Source organism: Crocodylus porosus, unplaced genomic scaffold (genome assembly GCF_001723895.1).
Source record: "Crocodylus porosus isolate Cpor-Errol unplaced genomic scaffold, CroPor_comp1, whole genome shotgun sequence".
NCBI classification, from domain to species: Eukaryota; Metazoa; Chordata; order Crocodylia; family Crocodylidae; genus Crocodylus; species Crocodylus porosus.
Window position 1 is genome coordinate 69,104,990 of NW_017728943.1, and position 22,073 is coordinate 69,127,062.

A 22,073-nucleotide genomic window follows, 5' to 3' on the forward strand; every position below is an offset into this window, starting at 1 on the left:
CCCCCGCCGAGTACAACCCTTCAGGCAATCTGCAATCCATCTGACTGTGTAGGCATCAATGCCACAGTTGCCTAGTTTTTTAACGAGGATGGGGTGGGAGATGGTGTCAAAGGCCTTGCTGAAGTCTAGAAAGACTACATCCACCTGCATCCAGTGCTTTTGTGACCTGATCATAAAAGGCAATCAGGTTGGTCTGACATGACCTGCCCCTAATGAAACCATGCTGGTTGCCCTTGAGCATCATCCCTGAAGCCGGCCAATTGCAGATGCGCTCCTTGATGATTTTCTCGGAGAGTTTCCCCAGGATCGAGGTAAGACTGACGAGCCTATAGTTGCCTGGGTCCTCCCTCTTCCCTTTTTGAAAGATGGGGACCATGTTGGCTATCTTCCAATCATCTGGCATCTGGCCCAAGCGCCCTGCAATGACCCCTGCTAACTCCCTCGACACCCTGGGGTGAAGAGCATCTGGACCCGCTGACTTGAACACATCCAGCCCCTCCAGAAGTTCTCTAACCCGGTCCTCCCCAACCTGAGGTCTGGAGGCGTTCCCCTCGAGTCTGTCTTGCATCACGGCGGGGAAGTCTCGGTCCCTGCCCAAGAAAACAGAGGTGAAGAATTGGTTAAAGAGGTCTGCTTTCTCCTCTGGCGCAACCACCAGATTGCCCAGCATATCTTGCAGGGGCCCCACGTTTCCCAGTGCCTTATCCTCCCTATACATTTGAAAAAAGACTTTTTATTATCTTTGATCTTGGATGCTAGTCCTAGCACTATGTCTGCCTTAGCTTTCCCGACAGCCCCCCTACAGGCCCGAGCAGAGGAGGTATACTCCTCTTTGGGGATAGCACCCCCTTTCCACTGGGTGTACACCGCCTTTTTGGCAATCAGGCATTTCCTGACACCCTTGGTGAGCCAGGGGGGCTTTTGGGCACTCCATCCCCCCTTGCTTCTTGTTGGGATGGTCACCCCTTGGGCCCTGAGTATCATCTCCTTAAGGAATGACCGCTCATCTTGGGCACTGAGCTCCCCTGCTCTCAAGAACCCCAGAGCCTCTCCCACTAATCTCCTCAACTCGTTGAAGTTGGCCCCCCTGAAGTCTAGGGCTACCGCCTTGCTGCAGGCCCTTGACACCTTGTGCTGGATGGTGAATTCCAGCAAGCAATGATTGCTATCACCCAGGTGGTCGAGGACCTGGAGGCCCCTTACCAGGTCGTCGCCTGTGGCCAGGACCAGGTCCAACAGGGCATCTTCTCTGGTGGGACTGTGCACCTCCTGAATTAAGTGGAGGTCCTGTATCTCAGCCAGGAACCTCCTAGAACAGTCTGACCTGGCTGACTGTTCCTCCCAGCAGATGTCCGGGTGATTTAAATCGCCTATGACAACTACATCCCTTGCCTTAAGTGCCTCTGCAAGCTGGCCCAAAAATTTCTGGTCCAGCTCCTCCCTTTGGTTGGGGGGGTCTGTAGTAGACCACCACCGTTAGATCCCTCTCCCCACAGCCCCCTTGTATCTTGACCCAGAGCACTTCAGTTTGCCCCTCTTCTTACCCTGTTCTGCTGGCAGAGGATGTGTATTGCTCCTTGACATAGAGCGCCACACCCCCACCTTTCCTTCCTTCTCTATCCTGCCTGTAAAGCCTATAGCCCCTAATGCTAACTGCCCAGTCGTGGGATGAATCCCACCACATTTCTGTAAGCTCTATTATGTCTGGGTCTGAACTGGCTGTTCTGAGGGCGAGTTCCTCCTGTTTGTTCCCCATACTACAAGCATTGGTATACAGGCATTTAAGGCCTTGCCTAGCTGCGTGTGCCACCCCCTGATTTGGGAGACCGTCTGGACCCCTGTTTCTTACCTGGGCACTCCTTGCATTTGTCACCTGTCTTGCTCAGGTGGCGTCTCCACATCTTCCTGCGGTCCCCTCCCACAGCAAGGCTAGTTTAAAGCTCGCCATATGAGATCAGCCAACCTGGAAGAGAAGACACGCTTGCCTTTAGGAGAGAGGTGAAGCCCATCCCACCCCAGCAAGTCCCCTACCCAAAAGCATGAGTCATTATCTAGGAACCCAAGGCTTGCCTGGCAGCACCAACTGCATTGACATCGCCAATGCAGGCCTCGTGTCACTGTCCCCACCTACTCACCGGAAGAAGAGAGGAGAATACCACCTGTGCCCCCGTCTCCTTAAGCATTAACTTGAATAGACACCTGTATTGGAAAGTGACCTCCTTCAAGTTTAAAAGTGACTATTTTTCCCTTTGGAGCAATGCTAGCACCTTTCAACAGATTCTCCCATTTAAGAAAAGATTACATGCTTTAGAAGTAAATTCTTACGTGCGAGTACAGTTTAGAAGGAGACAAATGTAACAACTGATACCCATTATCAAATGTAGCAAAACCATTGCAACTTTAATCCTGCTTTACAACAATTGAGCTGCCTGGTATATCTACTGGAGTCTGCAGTAGTTACAGTTATGTTGTACCAGCTGATTTACAAGCCTAAGCCGCAGGTCCCCTGCCCTTTTTGAAGGAGGTAACAGATATACTTGTCAATCTCCCTTGTGATTAATGATCATAGTAGGTACCAGAACATTTACTAGTTATGAACCAGTGCTAGTACTCTGATGCATGAACGTACACCGCAGAAAGAAGCTCCCATTTTACAGTGAACCTTTACCAGGCTACAGGACACAGCAGAACATTGATCCACATGAATACAGCCATTGACTTAACTGGGTTTATTCATATTCTCAGAGGTTAACCAATTGCTTTGCTTGATTGGGGCTATACATATTTTTGTATTATGGAAAGAAAAGTTGTATTCCTGTAGCCAAAAGATCCTGTGATTTTAGTGAGCATTTAGCCTTCCAATGCTACGAGATACGCAGTGGAGGAACACCATTGTCCATTTATTTACACATATTATAAATCAATCACCAGTTTAGTGTTTGTGTTTACAGCTTAATACTCTGTTCTAAAAGGTTAAAACTGGGTTCCCTTAAGAACTGTTAACAGGAAAAGAAAACTGCACTTGTTAAGCTCTTCAACCATTAGTGAAATTCCAGTCAAGTATGCTTGGTGTTGGGAAAACTACAAAATAATTGATCGGTGAGGTTAATTCTTTCACAATTATGCCACAACAGCAGAAAGGGAAGAAGACAAGATGAAACTTCAGCTTCCAACTTCACACATACCCTGTTTTTAACCACCCGGTGAGTCACAGTTCCCTTCAACAGGCCAAAAGGAACACTCCAGCAAACAGCTGAATAGGCCACGAGCAGTGCGAAATCTTTTTCATTTTACTCACTGTAAACAGTATTCTAGAGCTAGTTACATGGTAGAGAAGGAAAAGAATAACTAGCATATTTACATCCACATTATTAAAGCTAACATTTAACCCTGCGTTGTCCTGGTGCTGGGTCTTCTGTTAACATAGCAAAGTGTATGTAGGCGCTACTTAAGATACACATGAAGCACAGACCTTAAAGTACTGTATTAAATATTCCACTCATTGAATATATGAAATGTTTGAATGGGTTCTATACCTTTCCCTTTAAGGGAAAAGGTGGATGCAGATATTCATGTTATAATAAGCCAATGACCTGCAGCTTATTACATTATGAATCTCAATAATATAGAAAATAAATGGTAATCCTATCTACCTACTTGAATAAAAAAAGGTAATGTCAAAGTAAATATCCAGACTTGCATACAAACAGAGGTTGGTATGCAAGGATCCACAATCAGCTTCAGAAAAACAGCAGTTTCTGATGTAGGGTACATCTTCAGTCACTAGCTTGAGTTAGCCAGATCACCATTAATAATTTGGGCTTTGTTGACAAATCAGGGGACCAACTCTGTTACCACTGAAATCTGTGTAGCAAACCAATATCTCCCCTTACCATCCACTTTTATTAGGGGAAGTGGGAAAGTAGTATTGGGAAGAAAAAAAAAAGATTTAGCTATTGAAGGGAGCAATCAGAATTTATATTCTAGCACTTAACATGAAAGTTTTACCTGAAAGTCACTTAAACCAGATGATGCATATCAAATTACTACAGGAACAGGATTGAGAGAAATCAGTTGCCATCACTGGGTTGTCTCCTTTGCAGCTCATCAGTCACTCCCCAGAGCCAGATAAGAAAATAAGGCTTGTAAACAAATTTGCTAGGGTAGCATTTTTATGTTGGATTGAGTCTCTCTTTGACCAGCATCCTCCCTATTTTTAACCTCTCTCAGGCACAGCACTAACATTCATCTTTGAAAACTCCCTTTCTAGCATCACTTCCCCCTACCTTCCCAATCAATCCAAGGAGAGGACTCATATGCTGATGAGAGTGCTGCAACAGCACAACAAAATGTCAACGGGTTACATAACCTGCCGTGTCTTTATTGCTGTATCAGGTTTGGCAAAAAGGGACACCCTTCCATCTTTAGTAGAGATTGAGGGGGAAAAGTTAACAATGGTAAGGTATAAAACTGAAGTTTGCAGTGGTTTTTTTGGTTTTTTTTTATGAACTGCTCAATTATGCAGAGAAATCAGTCAAAAGCTTCTTTAGAATACTTGGGATAAGACCTGTATCCAGAAGGTACAGGAATAAACTTGTACTTGAAGGGTAGGCTTGACATTTGACTCTGTGGTATTGCTGTGCAGTATGTGATGGTCCCAGTTGGCCTCCTGGCATGAGTACAGCCACTGGCCTGCCTGCTGAAGGATGAGTGTGCTACACAAACACACAAATGCAGAGATACTGTGATTTGTAGCAAGTGGTTTAGGTCATAGAAGTCTCACAAAAGGGTCATTCCTTGTGCAATGTTTGATGGAGGTGAAGATACAGTGGTTTCTTGGTCAACAGTTGCAGTTTCTTCCTTTTAAAGTCAGTGGGTTTTTTGTACCTGCAACCACAAAAAAAAAAAGTTGGAAACGAGCACTAATGTCTGAGACTAAAACCATCCTTGCGTACTTCTGATGCTACTCGTATCCCTCTGCCACAGTATGCCAAGAACCCAGAAGGGTACTGACCCAAATCAACAATGATATGAAAACAGTTGATATGGAGCAACTCAATGTAGATTCTTCATTTTCACTGGAATACTTCAGCACAAGACAGAGGTGAATGAATTAAGAGTCTGTGTGAAGGAGGAAAAAAACCCCTGCAGTCATTTCCACAATATTCTGTTACCTTACTTTGCCCAATAGTCTTCCATTGCCTTTCTCCATATTTAAAACACATCTGGAACCTATTAAAGTTCCTAATTCAGACCAAGCATTTAAGTTTAGAAGACGGTCTTGCAAAATGCTTGTATTAAATTTATCTGAGGTTTCCCCCCATAATTACTTTGTATTTTAAAACACTTCCATAGATGCGATAGGAGTATCATAAAAGCATCGGAAAAACTTCTTAGCTCTCCCTCCCTACCTCCCTCTGAGACATATCTAACAGTTTTAAATGTCTAGTGTTTATTCTTGTATTTGAAGCCTTAGGGATTCCCTTCAAAGAAGTTCTGTGCTACAGTCAATAGGTTTTTAATATGCTGATAGAATCAGAACCAATGGCTTTACCTATGATTCAAAATGCAGAAATCCTATGTAACCCGATACCTTCTTTCCAATTTGTCAAGTTAGTTCTAAACCAAACACTCTGGTTGGTAACTGTATTTTAAAGAAGATAAAAATAAAATGACAAATAATTCAGGAACAGACAAAGAGGAACTTGTATTTTATACCAGATGTGGTAATCAATAACTATATCAAGCCATAAGGCTGTGAGAAAGGACTGGAGGCATCTGCCAATAATACTATGCTGTAATCCAGTCCTGCTATAGCAGCGTTTCTCAACCTGTGGGTCACAACCCAAAAATGGGTCGCAAGAATATATGAAAGAGTCATGAATAAACTTGAAAAATGGATTCTCCTTTAAAAGAGAAAAACATGGAAAACTAAGTTTTCCTTTGTAGGCTAGAACTCTGCCAGCTTACGAGGGGCTACTTAGGCCCCCCTATACCCTACACCCACCCACCCCCTAACCCCACACACTAGAGGGGGCTGGGGCATGGGGGCTGTTTTCTACTTAAACTATTTACAGTCAGGACTGGCCATCAATCTTTATGAATGGGTCCTGGTAGAAAAAAGGCTGAAAACCACTGCTCTGCAATATGTCACTGGCAACTACAGCATAGATCCAACGGCATACTAAGTCACTTACAGTTCTATAACAATCGCTCCATGTTTAATTTCATCCATCTCCATGAAAGCAAAGCACTTGGTGCTGGTAAACCTTTTCTTAGGCTTATAGTGTTTGAATTCAAAGAAAATAGCTGCACCTAGAGTAAGAAAAAATGACATAGAAAAAAAAAAAAGAGCTCTTGCCTTACAATAGATTGCTTAGCATGAAAATATGCCCACCACCAAACATGCTCTATATATACCAAAGACAATTGCTTCTTTTACTTCAAGTCATCCAATTCTGTAGGGAAAAAATAATGTTTCTTAAAATGCTAGAATTACTCACATGCACTTGTCCCCCCCAACTCTTACTCACAGCTAGGTACCATTGTTGACCTAAACAAATGGAAAGACGAAGAGGATCTATATACAAAGTGGAGGAGAATACTGCTCTTTTATTGGCTTTTATTTCTCCTTATTCCTAGGAGTCAGCTGATGGTTTCCAGCAGATAGACATGATGTCAAACTCTACTTTACACCCTTGTATGACTGTTAAGCCCTACCCTAGTACAGCTGGGACCTGGCCTCTCTGCAGAAAAGGGAACTTCATTCTGTCCACAACACTGACGGCTGGTTGGTGGACACTGCCTCAGTTAGCTATTACTACCCACCTTTAGTTAGTTTCTCAACATGTTTCTGGATCTCAATGTCCACGTTGAAATGAACATATGTGTCCTCTTTCCTTGAAGCCACAGGAGTATCCTGTACAGGGGTGAGATCTATCCCATTGAGATCTGTAGGAAAGAAAAGGATAGCACTCTTAGATTCCAAGTACTGAAAACATTTTTAAAGCCTCATTTACACACACACACACACACACACACACACCCTCGTAACCTGTATCCAATATCTTTCAGATATCTGTCTAAAGATGTTCTTTTGTTCAAATTTGCAAAGTGGTAACCAGATAACTCCTAGTCCTACAATATCCCCTAGAATGTTACACAGTCACTATTCCTTTACCTTCCTAAAAGGTCAAAATCCCAAACCATTTGTGCTCATTTTATTTTAAATGGACATTCTCTTTACACCATCAATAAAGGTTCCCACTTAGTTCTGGGGACACTTCTCAGTACTTGAAAGGTGCTCCAAAATTCTATCTAACAAAGACACACAGACTTTAGAAGTTCTACTTTTAGAAACGGGCCCCTGGCAGATGCTAAGACATGACTGACCGGTTAATCACATCTTGAAAATAGCAACCTAACCACATATTCAGTCAATTAATGGTGCAATAAAAACAGGAAAAATGTCACAAAAGTATTATTTCAAAAAAATGTGCAATAATTTTGTGGGTGGTTTTTTATCACATTTTCAAAACTGAATGTGTGGTAGGGGGACAGCATGCAGGCCAGAACCAGTCCTGGTGCAGTCCCTGCTGGCTGACAATCAGCAGATGATTGGTTGGCTCTAGGACTACACTGGGGTCTGGCTCAAACTGCCACAGTAGATCCCCAGATCACGATTAGCTAATCATTGGGCATACAGCTTTCAGCTTGCTCCCTGCACCAGCCAACACGGCACAATTGAGATACAATTCCCAATCCCAAAAATCTCACCTCCTGCCATGCACATGGCATGGCAAGAGGTGTGATTGCTGGGCTTGGGAATCAGATCCAAGTCCTTTAAATAAACATCTGTCAGTTGCCACCTTTTCCACTGACCACCACTTATATGCAATCAGAGTCAGTTCTGCTTGTTGTACTGACCAGAAGCAGTGCTCACTATTTTTCAATCCTACAGACCCTTCAGAGCCAGGCAGCGATGAGACAGCCAGTTGGATTCTGTTCAGTCAGTCAGCCAGCACAAGTTAACAAGCATGCTGTTCAAGTGCAAGCCAGAACTGGCAAAACTGCTGCATACCATGCCTAGAATGGGTTCACTATTATACATGATCTCTCACCCTTTCTACCAGTTTTAAACCTGTCCGCTATTGTGTCTCATCAAGTGGAAAGACAACGCTCTGGAGCAGATGCTGCCATTTTTAGTATGTACAGCATACTGAGGCCCTGACTGGAGACCTGGGCACTACTGCAGCATACTTCATAAATAAATCCACTACTACTACTGAGCCACCCAGAAGATACTGGTTGGATGCTTGGACTCCATACTGGGACTGGTGGCCATTTATGTCTCTATGTAGGTATATTATGTATACACAATAACTTCCAGTGTAAAAAAAAAAAATGTATAAATGTAACCAACTCAGGAAAGACACGTTAAGGCAATGGCACAAGACACACTGTTTTTATTAACAAAGGGCAGTCTGGTTACTTTTCAGAATAGATTCTTACCCTGAAACTTCACGGCAGGGAGGGGGGAGAGAAATTAAAGTACAAAGACAACCCATATCCCCTTAATTAGCAAAGAGGTAGTTTAGTGTCCCTGGAGGGCATCCAAGTACGTGACAGACAGCTCCTACTTACCACATATCTGCACCATAACATTCTCTGTTTGGGGGAGCTCAGGAAAAGACCACCATGTACATTGTAGGTCAAAGCTGAGATGCAAGATTTCCCACAAAAAGCTTGCCTACCACATATACATAATCCCCTACCTCCTACCAGTGATTTTTTAATTCTGAAATTTAGCAGTTACTAGTTTTCATGTTTGTAAAAAGCTATAAAAATAGGAATGGGTACCATATAACATTCTGTGAAGCAGAGAAGATCAGAAAAATCTGTAGGATACTTGCTCCTGAATTAAGGACAAATTTCAGTACCATCAGAACAATATTAGCAGCTTGTTTTTTAACTATTGGTCAGAAATCATTTGCATTTTTCATGCTTGATTTAAGCCACAGTGGATGTTGCCAGACATTAACTGTAGCCACTGTCCCCACAAATCTTGATCTCTAAACCAGCTGGAGGCAGAAACAAAACAACCAATTAACAGAGACTAATTGGGCGAGAGATAGGACATGAAGGGTAATTCGAATCTAAGAATAATGCTGAAGAGTCACAGCCTCATCATTAAACACAAATGTTTTGCATCTTCAGCAGCTCATGGAAAGAAACAGTGTGCATGCGTGCACAGGTGCATGCCGGTGTAGGAGAGGGCAGGATTTGGGCTCCATATTAGACTTTACATAGAAGAGACTTCACATTTAGAAGCAACTGAAGCAGAGGGCTTGACAGCTGAATGTGAACACAAAAACCCAGAGCAAAGCACATCACTTCCAAAACTGGCTGATGGATGGCCAGTGATGGGGAGATCCAGGATGCTAATCAAAAGCAAAATTGATCTTCTCACTCTTTGATTAACTGGAAGCTTTGTAAAGTATTACTATAAATAGAGAGCAAGTAAGGCTCTTCAACAAATTTGTCACCACACACTGAAGTGTAATACTGTTTCTGTCAAATGCATTTCTCCCCAAGTGCAGCAGAAATGAAAATGTGAAAGCAAGAAAAAAATTACCTTTTACACTAACTGTGATGTAAGGATCAATGCACTGACCGGCATCTTTCAAACCAATCTTCTCAATTTTGATGGTAAGTAATGTCATCCCGGGTTCAGATGGCAGCCTGGGTAATAGAGTTCCTGGCAACAGACAGCAAATCAAGTCATTAACCCTTTGGGACTCCAACAGGAAAGGCCCCCACCCTACTCAACATCCTTGTCTGCAAAAGTCTTTGTCCACTATCAGCGTTAGTGGACTAAAACCAGGGATCAGGTTCCTTTTGTATCGAGTCCAGAAGTCTCATCCAGATGACACTTACAACTTCAAAGCACGACACATACGCTACAAAGCATAACCTTCATTTTATATTTGGCCAATATTATTATATCACACTAAAAAGCAACCACCTCTGGGGTAAAAAGTGATAAATCAGTGCCTGCCATTGGACAACACTAAGGTAAAAATCACCCTTTAGCAGGAAGTGTTGTGGGTCTTAACATCAAGCAGAGCAGACAGGACCCTTGGTTTTAAGGTCTCTGGTTTGCATGCACACTAAATTGTATGGAACTTTTAAAGGGTTAAATCTCATCTGCTGGAATTATAATCTGTGGCTGCAGTGAGTCCAGGCATTTCATATGCAATGCTTAGTCCGCTGATTCATCCACCTTTCAATGGAGAGAAGGGAATGCAATATCAATATGATCCCCACTACCCACTGAAATCAGAGAAATACCAGGAGGAAAAAAAAAGAAAAAAAAAAGGGTTTTCTGGAGAAGTGTTCATTCATGGTTCTACAAGCAATGGACTTCAAAAAGGCAGCAGCACAAAAAAAATAAACTAAAAAAATGTGTGCAACTCTCATGTTCCCTCAGTTCTGGGGAAATCATTTCCAGCTAAACATCAAGAAAATCAAGTAAGTTTTTATCCTCAGACGGAGAGCAAAAAGGAATCCCTCTAATGTCGAGGTATACAGTTAGCACAGCTGGCAGTCTCCATGAAGTCTAAGTTGTCAGGAGCACTGAAAGTCAGAGACCCTTGTAACCAGCCGCAGGCTCTTTCCTGCATGCTGATGTTAGAGAAAATGGGGAAATTTTAATCCATGCTTTGGTGTTATTACCACTAAAAGTTTTACATGCCTAAGAGAAATAGTAATCAAAGACATGAGCGTATTTAATTTAAAGCTTTATTCTTATTGCAAATTGTAGGATGCCATAAAAATAAATAATGAAAAAAAACCTCTCTCGGGGTGGAGGTCAGGAGCAGGGAGAAAATTAAGTCAGTTTTAAAAAAAAACAATTACTGAGATTTAAAAAGGTTTTGAGACTTGGAGAACCTAAGATTTTTCAGACCACTAGCAGAGGCAGGCTTTGAAAGGATCACATGTTTCTCCTCACAACTGTGTTGTCCAGCTTGCACGGACTTCCGTGAGAGCCGTATGTCCATCTAGCCACCGCTGGGAGCCAGCAAGGACTTTTGTTACTACCCTGGTAGTGGCTGTAGTAGACTCACAGCCACTGTGCACCAGCCACTACAAAGAAACATGCTGTACACTGAAGAATGGGTTACAACTGCATGCACATGCATACTCCCTTTCCTTCCAAGGAGGAATCTGGTCCCCAGCACTTAATGTTAATGGGACAGGTTTTAAACTTGAGAATGAGGAATAGACTAATAAAGATTTAACTGGACAATCCTAACAGCACTAAAAAACAGAGGTAATTAACTGGAGATTTTTATTATACAAGAGATAAATATTCTATTTTCTATTAGTGTGTGTATATACCTATACCCCGCTTCAGGCTGCCATGTGTTTTTATGCTATATTTATGAGAGACACTTCTCCATTTTGTTATTTTTAGGAAATGAGGGTTTGTACTTCACCAGCCTCTCCCTACTCCTGAAAGGTTTAGAGATGCGTTTCCCATCTTGCGCTGACCCAAAAATAGAAAGAGGCCCACCAAAGTCATTTGCAGAGAAGAGAGGCCCAGTCAAAAGGCAAAAAAAAACAAAAAACCAACACAATGCCAATTTTTTCCCCACTATCCAGGGATGGAAACTTTTTTGCCTGTCAGTAAAGTATTTGATTCAAGTGGTTCTCCAAGTCTCATTCTTGGAAAGACTGAAGTGATTAAGAACAAACCTCTAATATCTGCTGCTTCTAGAGGGTGCTGGACTAACGCTACGAAGTCCTCTACTAACCGCCAAGTAGGAATACGACTCAAGCTCAACTCTTCCATTCCCTCCCTCCCTTGGGTAGCCCCATCTCCTGGCACCTTAATCCCTAAAACCACTTACAAAGAACAAGTCCATCATATATGTGATATTAACTAGAAATTGGATCAAAGTCACTAGATTTGTTTTATGTTGGAGCTATCAGCTCGTAGCAACCTCTTTGTAGTATTTGAACCCGAGGCATATAGTCATCAGTCAGCATTCACATTCTCCTTTTTAAGTGAAGCTACCCAGGAGAGACTTCGATGGTTCCAGATCAAGTGACAAGGGAACCTTCTACTTATTTTTGTGGGAGCCATCAAACATGAAAGAACGAAGTACCAGTGTATTTGCCAAGATACCCTGGTAACACAACTTTCTGGACAAAAGGTTTCCAGTCAGCAGCACATATCCAGTCAGACATTCACCTCAAAGGAAACCCTGCTACACATGCAAGTCATAATGCTGTTAGACAAAGCACACAAGAGAACCAAGTTTCTAAACTGCCATCTAATGTGCTTCACCAGAGCCTTTTCTCACCCGATTTTCACATCTCAAACTTTTTCGCTGCTAGACAACTATACTTTGCCATTTGGAATTAAGATGTACATGAAAGATGCCATTAACAACATCAACATGATCAAAGTTACTGAATATATAAAGAGGTTGTCATACCTTCAGTTGCTCCTGGATGAATGGAGTAGCATATGATAATGATGAAGCCATGCATGTAGAAGACAAGATCATGGACAGTTAGACAATACAGTTATGATATACGGATTAAAAGCATACAAGAAGCAAAGCCTGTGAGAAAAGTACAACATAGACATATTAATTCACCTGAGACTGTGTTTAGGCTTCACAGGCCTCAGGTCAGAAAGTTCTGTTAATGGTTTAGTTTGGTTGAGGCCTTATTGTCCACAGAAAAATGATGAGCTGACTCCAGAAGACAAACAGACCAGTCGCCATAATGTCAAGAGCCGTGCCACACCAATGTTTACATGCGACAGGAAAGATAAATTCAAACCAGCCAAGACGGAAAAACAACTCAAGGCATTTTAGTGTGCTTGCATTAAGACAGTTTAATTTAGCCTTCAAGAAGAAAGGCTAAGTGAAAGGCTGGATGTGAACTGACAGTAATTTGTGTGACAAAGTAAATGTTAGTGTTTAGTTTATGAGGTGGCGACCTCACCTCTATGTAAAGCGCAATCCTACCCCTCCAAAAAAGAAAGTCTCTGTGAGAAAAAGGCATGGTAGGCCGTGATGTTTGCTCTGGTTTCTATATCCAGCTAAACAGAGGTCTAGGTCAATCTGGCCATCTCAACCTGACTGTAGAGTCAAGCTGGGTTCTTTCCCCCTGGTGCACACCCTCTCTTCTGGCAGTTTTGCACACCGTATGAAGTCCTTGGGTGCACCTGTACAACCTACTGTCTTCATTCGGGAAGCACAGAAGTGTTTGATCAGGACAAATCAGAACAATTCATTTTGTTAGCGATTTACCAGGAGGAGAAGGACCCAACTCATTCTGGCAGTACTGCACAGCCAAGACAGCTCACAAGGGATAAAAAGCAGCAAGCATTTGTAACTACAATAAACAGATCCAACTGTGGGTGCACCCAGGGAACAAGGCTAAATAAGAGTACTATATTCACCTCCTTGTTGTTCCAAACAGAGCTATACTGCGTCCATGTGAATTGAATGCTTCCCAAGATGCTGCTTAGAGCTCAGGAGAGAGGTGACCAGTTACCTCCAGAGCAGATCTTCCAGTGCAGGAGACAAGTAAACTTCCCCTAAATGCTTTGCTGATGCACCTTGGTGAATCCCAACAGAAACAACCCCTCTTCCGGAAGGCAGTTTGGTTCATGCGCTTCATTCTTGTTATCAGTTTAATTGCACATGTAATAATAATGGATGCAAGTGAGCTACAGGCTGCAGCTCAATTCTTAGCAAGCAGCTATTAGCAAACAATCAATCAATGAAAGGCAACTTAAAAAAAAGTTGTGCTTTTTTCTTTTTTATACCATCCATTTTTACCAAGCTGCCTTCCTACTCTTTATGAGGCTGCCTGTTTTCTTTAAAGTAGCTCCTTCTTCAAACCTTACTGGCTATTTAGCTTCTTACTGAGACATTAGCATTTGACTCATTATGTTATATACAAGATAAACTCTTTAGAAACATTTCTTAAAATTAGCTTCTTAGAATCCTTAGAATTATCTTCATCCTGGTTTTTTTTCACAGTATTGTCCATTAATATGGTTTCAAAGCTGGCTTATAGATAGAGTGGAAAACAGAAAACAATGCCATGGTCAACACTAGACTTGAAACCAAGACAGAACTCACATTTACATACAATTTCCCATAACAAAGAGCAGAGACAGCAAGAGAGCTGATTTCAGATGTTGTAATTATGTACTGTACTACAAGTCTAGTCAGTTAAAGTCTGCACCACTTCCACTAAGCTTTTACAACTACACTAAATAAGTGACGGCATGCAGAAATCTTTTATATAAAATTATCAGTGCCAAGTGGGGCCCTGCTCATATAGATGGAGTACCCATCTCAGTTTGTTCCTTGTAGTCACAGGTTATAATACTAGTACTAATCTCCAAATCCCTTCCCAAAATTCAGAAATTAACCATTTTGATCTCAGGGAGGAAAGAGATACAAACAAAAGATGTCTAAATTAAAATTTTCTGCTCCCTAATCCCAAATCTAAACTGGACTGAAAAAAAGGGCAACTGGTTAAATCTTGACTAAAACACATAGACATATCAATCATTATGTGCTTTCAAATGTGCAATGCTTTATCAAGTCGGCAAAAATAATGCAGTCTGCAGCCCTGGAAGTTTAAGCCAAACTGTCATCTCTCATAAAAGATTCAACACAAAAGCTAGTAAGCTACACCCCTCAGAGGCCAACAGGGAAAATTACTGTTGAACAGAAAGTTCAAAGAAAATAACTAACTGTTTCATCCTTCATGATAAAGAGTACTAAATAAAAATGCTTGAACTGAACAGATGGCAAAATTGAACAAATACCACATTTTCTTGTATAAAACATGTACCCTTCTCCCCCCCCCAAAAAAAACCCAAAAACAACAAACAAACCAAAAAACCCCCAAAAACCAACTCCTGGACACTGGGGCATGTATTATAACTAAGTAATTCTGGTATCACCAGTTTCTGTAGCATAAGCCTGGGAGAAGGTGAACTTAAGTGCAAGTAACACTGCATGTGCACCACAGGGAACAGCACAATGACCACAATGAACTCCCTAGCTGCTGCTACTCAGTCACTTACTGCTACTTACCCATATTTTCAAGGAAAGATTTTTTTCCTTCATTCTGCCTTTCAGAATGAAGGTATGTATCTTATTTAAGGGAGTGTTGCATGAGAGAAAGTACGGTAAGTTAATCTCATTTGAATCTGTTGAAGAAGCACTGAATGTGAATTTCTCACATACAGAGCTGGAGTTTCCCATAGCCTGTACTTCATTATCCAAACTTTCCAAAGTGCAGGAAGAGCAAAGGGACAGAAGTGGCAAAGAAGTATGCACTTGCTTATGATGCTTTATCCATAAACTCCATCATATTCAGTATGTAGTCAGAAGCTCCTGTAGGATATGTACTGCTTCAGTATCAAGCCATTCACAAGGCACTGAACATGAACCAGAACTCACTAGAAACTGCTTTGTCTCATAAACAGCACATAAACAAGTCTTAATGTAGTTTCCCCCCTACCCTCGACATGTGAGATGTCACATGGACAAAGCTGGTTATCCTACCTGGAACTCTAGCAGGAAAGGAATCTGGAGACCCTGCTCCAGCCCCACCTTCATCATCATCTTCCTCAAATTCCAAGTTCTCTTCTTCTCCAGGTGCCAAGATCTTCCTGTGAGAAACACAGAAAACTTGGGCTTTTGCTTTAAAAATAAAGGTTACAATTCAAAAGAACCCATAGCCCAGTATAGCTCAACACCACTGCACCGTAACACAACATACAACCAAGTGCCATGCCTACTAACTAATTAACCCTGGCAAGCTAACATGCAAGCAACAGGAGGATAGACACATTAAGGACGAAATTTCCGAAGTGGCATTTAATTTTGAATACTGAGCCCACTTTTTTTCACTAGGCTCAGAAGAACTTTATGACTTCAGCACATGTGAAAGGCAAGGGAGAAAACAGATGAAGGGTTCCAGGTTCGCTACTAGACAAGACTACCTTTCATACCAATTTGGTTGTACAGGAGGCCCTCACCATCTGCAGGGGATACGTTCTAGAGATCCCCGTGACTGGGGAAATCTGTGAATACGTTCATAAACATCTCCATTCTGCATCTATGTTCATGAACAGCTCATGCTGGTGGCGGCAGGAGTGCAGAGGCAGCAAGTGCAGAGCTCCCACAGACACTGATGCTGCCATAACACTATACACTATGGAAAGCGCATGCGCTCAAATATTCACACCACGAATATTCAGAACCACAAATCCCGAATAGCACAAGTTTCCTGTACATGTACAAATCCACAAATTCCTCTTTCCTTACCTGAGTGGGACAGGCTGAACATCAAAAGGGAATTCTTTATTATAGGTGAGAATATTCTTTAAGACTGTAAAAAGAAAAAAAAAGTTGCTCTAAGAATAAGAAAAGATCATCAAAGACGCACCCACCAGATGTCTGTTCTTGTGGAGTTTTTGCAACAGATAAATGAGGGTGCACCAAAAAGACAGTGATAGTACAACTAAATTTATAACATCACCTCAACATAAATCATTCCCATATAGTGTACTTCAACCTGAAAAGCAAGCTTTTATCCATATGGCACTGTTAACAGCATAATATAGATAAAGTATTCTGAAGAGAAATGAGGGGCTTACTGCATGGTTAGCAATCCAAGGGTAGAAATGTTGGGACAAACAGGAGTTCAAGAGGAACGCTGGGTTACCAACACCCACTTGAATGAAAATCCTCCAGAATTAACATACTTTAATGCATGTGAAGGCTGCCATCCTACTGAACACCCAGCCAAGACAGGTAGGTGGAAGTCTGACTTTGCTGCTGTTAGTAAAGTGCAAGTTGCCTGAGTCATGCTGGTCTACTTAAGCCTAGAAGGAAGACAAATAGGTTTAAGAACCAGAAAAACTCTGCTTCCACTCAGAATTGAACAGCAGAACCTGAGGGGCCTAGCGGATACTGAAGGCTGTTGCAATCACTTTCCTGAAGGCAGCCATTCTATAGTCATGAGATTAGCACAGGAAACTTGCTATAGTATGAAATTATCAAGCTGTTAGCTTCTCTCTTATCCACTATTTAAAGCAGATTCAAAGTACTGAAGACTTGATATTTCAAAAGCACTCAAAGGAACTGGGCACCCAGTTCTCCCCCTCTGCCCCCCCAAAGCCATCTTACCTTGCAACCCCATTCCTACCCCCTTGTCCTTCCTTCCTCTGCTTCAATCCCTAATTTTCTCAATCTTAAGTATTTAAGTCAGGCTGGTAGGAAGCTTCTTTCTTCTCCCAGTTGCCTGAACCTAGCAGGAAAATCTCTACCAGCATAGAAGGCAGTCTCCTGCCCTCAGATCCTGTGTCTGAAGCCACAGCAACCAGACTACCTGCGGGGTGTGCAACTGTGGAACACGCCTAACTCAAGATGTACAGGGAAGGCCTTATGAGGAGACAGGGCAGGCCTTATGAGGAGAGGCTGCAGGACTTGAACCTGTTCAGCCTCCAAAACAGAAGGCTGAGGGGGGATGTAGTGGCCTGTTACAAGCTAGTCGGGGGGGGGGACGGACCAGCAGGCACTGGGGGAGTCCCCGTTCCCACGAGCACCGCCAGGAGTGACCAGGAATAACGGTCACAAGCTGGCAGAGGGTAGATTTAGGCTGGATATCAGGAGGCGCTACTTCATGGTCAGGGCGGCTAGGGTCTGGAACCAACTTCCACGAGAAGTGGTGCTGGCTCCTACCCTGGGGGGTTTTAAGAGGAGGTTAGATGAACATCTTGCTGGGTCGTTTGACTCCAGTATTCTTTCCTGCCATGGCAGGGGGTCGGACTAGATGATCTACTCAGGTCCCTTCTGACCCTAGAAACTATGAAAGTTCTAACAATTATATTGGAACAGTTTATACCGGCATAATTGTTATATCAGTCTACCCCTACAGTTGCATAAGTGAGTAAGCCATTGCAACTTTAAGCCAGTTTCATTCAGGCTTAAAGTTAAGAAAGGTTTACCACCACATAAAATAGTATAGGAGCATAATTAATTAAAACAGCTAAGGCATGCTCCTGAACAATCTCCCCTCTTTTAAAACTGCTTACACAATGCCTACCCACAGCCTCAATCACTCGGTCAGGAGTAAACAAGTGCAACCTGACTGCTGGTTTTACAAGAAGATGGAGAATGACCAGCGTAGACAAACTTCAAGAACTTAGTTGCCAAACTCCCCTAGGCCTCTGAGCACATGCAAATTGCTTCTATTTTTTCCCTTCAGAGATAATGGCCTTGTACAGATATTTAGTTTCTCCTGGAAGAGTTGCTGCTTAGGAGCAACTAAGGTTAAATAACTCCCAGGAGTTTTTCCTGGGAGACTGAAAGTCTGTACATGCCGTGGCTTCTCTCAGAAGAGACGTGTGCAACTCGCTGGACTTTGCTGCTCCAGCAGGGAGCCAAACATGCCTTCTTCACAATCCCCAAACTGTGCTGCAGGGGAACACAGGCTGACTATGGGTAGTAATCTGGACCAGGCAAGCAGGGCTGCCCTATGCACTGCTGTCATCTGTCACCAAGCAAACTAAGGGAGCCTGCAGAGCACACAGTGATGTGCCAGCTGCACCTTAGCACTACAAGCTCTCCACTCTTCAGGGCCTCACCATTCAAATGTTTGTACGTGCAGCTCTGGGTAAGTTTCTCCATCAGAAGAACAAACCTGGGAGAATTAGATTATTTGAATGTGTACACACAGCCAATATAAAGCTTGCCACAAGTTTTCCACAGGAACAGCAAAAGGCATATGCCTACAATCAGGATGATCCTCTCTTGCTTCAAAACATGGAGGTATGAGAACTTAAATTTTAAAATAGCAATTCAGCCAAAGAACCTGGTCTGCAAAATACTAATACAAATATTAACACTAGTAACCTAGCATTTCTGCTACACTGCTCTGTACGGGTTTTGATAATGTCCTTGTTACCAAAGCCTGAGCTCCTTCCAGTAGCATATTAAGCAACATGTCACATAGTTTGTTCTTTCTCATCTTCCCACAGGGAGTGCCACTGTTACAGCAAAGCATTTCGTTTGGAGATTTTTTTTTCTTCTACCACCCCTGCCCTGCCCAATGTTCATATTGCTGAAAGAAAGCCCAACTACGTGCACAGAAGGTCAAAGAAATGGGCACTGTACTAGGTGCTGAAGGGGCAAAAGTCTGGGATGGCCCTTGGTTCCTGGGGAAGCTCACTCCTACATGGATAAGCTTTACTCTTACAGTACAGAGGTTCCCTTTGTGCCAGAGGAGCAAAGTAATCAGCAATTCACCTCATATCACAGCTCTAAGATGGTATACTTGGAGTTCTAGGCTCAGGCCATGAAGTACCCTTGAAGTCAAGGTCAGGGATTTGAACTTGATTCATCAAGTTACTGGAATCACTGTCACTTCAGTAGAGTCTGAATTTTTAGAGAAATTGACTCCTGGATGCAGAGCAGATGGTGCAGCATGAATACAGGTACAACTGAAGTGATACTGGTCAAAGTCTTTCCCTTAAGGCATTGTCTCCACTTCCCATTAAAGGCACACAGCCTCCCCGTCATTTGTCAAAAGGGTACAAAGCCTTTTTGCTTCTCACTAAGCTTGATGGATTGTGCAACATCAGTTTAAAAAATGACTTACTCCACCTTCAGCTCACTAAAAGATCATCTCTTCCCCCTCAGACAAAGACTGGGCAACAGTAATCCATGCATGTATCACTTCCAAGATGGGCTACTACAAATCACTGCATACGAGGATGACATACAGACAGCAGCTGGCACAGACTGCAGCCTTCTGCTTGCTCTATGACTCAGGCTCCCACAAACGCATTAATCCTGTCCTCAAGTGACTCCCAGTCAGCTCCACATACCAACTTCAGGTTTTGGTCTTAACAGATCAAGCTCCCACGACAACAACTGAATATTGATTCAAGAACAACATGGTCCTCTCATACAGTGTGCATCACTAATACTACGATGAAGCACGCAAGGCCTGAAGATAGAGCATTTAGTCTTATGGAACAGACTCCCAAGAGTCAGGTAAATCCAGAATCTGATCAGGAAACTTTGCAAAACCTCACTCTTTGATAAAAGCTTTCCATATATATCTCTATCTCTATATCTCACAACTATCTGGTATGTACATATCTGTACTGGCAATGCATCAGTCTCCAACATATACCTACTAGCAGTATATTTAAGTTTATAGGGAGACAAAAAATTATCTTGTGTTGTATAAAGATGGTCTAGGATCAATTGTCAATGTTTGAATATTGTGATTTTCTGATTTCCAGTGTGTAACACGTCTGTTATGTGACACTATATAGTCATAGTGTAATGGCAAGGGATAGGGAAGAGAAACAGATTTTAGGGCACACTTGGTGCAACCACACATGTTGCCATTCAATTCACTGTGATGCATCTTTTAGTCATTAAGTATCACTAACCTCAAAAGCATCTCAAGATACATGCCCTTAAGTATATGCTGGTCACAAACTACAGTGAAAAAACTGCACATGGATTTTTATAAACAGAAAAACCTCACTTAATCTACATGACTTCAGTTACAAAACCCAGGCATTCCTTCTCTTCTCAGTCTAGATGTAAATAGAACAGGATTGTATCAAGGGCTTGTATTACAAGGAGTCCATTATTTCCCCCAATTAGCTTATAGAAAATCTATTAGTGTGTTACCAAGTATCAAATTAAAATAGAATTAAGAAGTCAAAATTAACAAACATTTGAGCCTTCTATGAGCTTTTAGCTGTTTTTGGTGTTTGCTCACTTGTTTACCAATTCAAAAATGCAATCAGCATTTACAACCAGTTTCCTAGTAACAAAGCATAACACACCCAGAATTCATCTTAAAAAGGGTAGTAGTCTAGGAACTTCAGGGAGTTGCCCAACTGAGACACTAGGTCTATACAGAAATACCCTAGTTAATGAAGTAGATGTGTTCCATGACATTATTTTGTTATCAGAAACTTCATTACCAGAGGTAGAAATAACAGAGGAAGCATAGGGATGTGTTCCAGGACTTCAGAGAAGGGGGTGGGCTACAGTAAGAAAATATCATTAAATAGTCAACTGAAGGTCCCCCACAGCCCCCCTGGCCCTGCTTGTGCCTCTCACTCCCTTTCACAGCCCCCACAACCTTGCTGGTGCTCCTTACACCCCACCCACAGCCCCTGCTCCCCTTGCTGTGCTGGAGGGGGCCCCAGCTGCCAGGTCCGCAGCCCCCTGCCCCCCTCCCCCTGCTGCCTCCTGCGGGCTCGGCAGGGCAGCTCCCTGCCACCGCGCGCATTCCTGGGGGGCAGGGGAGACCTGTGCCTCCCTGATCTGTATCCGGGGCAGGCACAGGTTGCAGGCACAGGCTCTTGCCCTGGTTTGGTCCTCTGGGGCCTCTGCCACGCAGCCCTGCTCTCCTCAGCCACACCAGTTCGTGCCTGCTGGGTGGCAATCTCACTGCTACAAACTGCCCCTCCTGCCCTGGTGACATCCTCTGTACCTGCCTCTCCTTTGAGGGGCACAGCCCCATGCCATTGCCCTCGCTGCAGCCCTGTGTGCAGGAGGTGCGTTGCCAGGGCAGCGCAGGGCACACAGCAGCAGGCGGGGAGATCCCCGCATGGCTCCTCTGTTCCCGAACGCACTGAGGTCCCTGCCGCCCTACTTCCTTCCCCGCAACCTGGTGTGTCAGGGAGCAGAGGAGCCACGTGGGGATCTCCCTGCTTGCCACTGCTTGCCCTGCACTGCCCCAGCAATGTGCCTCTTGCACACAGAACTCGCAGCTTTTCCGCATAGCCCCAATGATCCCAGCCATGCTGGATCATGCTTGCCAGGCTGCAGATGTCTGGGGGAAGGAAGCAGGGTGGCAAGGGCAGTGGTGAGCAGCTGCCATTCCCTGCCATCTTGCTCTCCTCTCCTGGGCCTCTGCAGCTTGGCAGATGTGACCTGGCATGGCTGGGATCAGTAGGGTCAAGTGGAGAAGCTGTGAGGTCTCCA

General features: G+C 43.2%; 1 protein-coding gene across 2 annotated transcripts in view; it reads right to left on the reverse strand.

Annotated features, from left to right (window-relative positions):
* Positions 1-2,714: 2,714 nt before the first annotated feature.
* Positions 2,715-22,073, reverse strand: part of AIDA (axin interactor, dorsalization associated) — a 52,402-nt gene continuing 33,043 nt past the window's right edge. Inside the window, exons 5-11 of one of the 2 annotated variants that reach the window (XM_019549518.1) lie at positions 16,377-16,440; positions 15,612-15,718; positions 12,504-12,515; positions 9,635-9,757; positions 6,829-6,951; positions 6,198-6,315; positions 2,715-4,887 (exon numbers count right to left, since the gene is read on the reverse strand). In XM_019549518.1, the coding sequence (XP_019405063.1) occupies positions 4,791-4,887; positions 6,198-6,315; positions 6,829-6,951; positions 9,635-9,757; positions 12,504-12,515; positions 15,612-15,718; positions 16,377-16,440 (644 nt within the window). In that variant the 3' untranslated portion in view covers positions 2,715-4,790. The remainder of the gene's footprint in view (positions 4,888-6,197; positions 6,316-6,828; positions 6,952-9,634; positions 9,758-12,503; positions 12,516-15,611; positions 15,719-16,376; positions 16,441-22,073) is intronic. The other variant, XM_019549519.1, reaches the window with a different exon arrangement.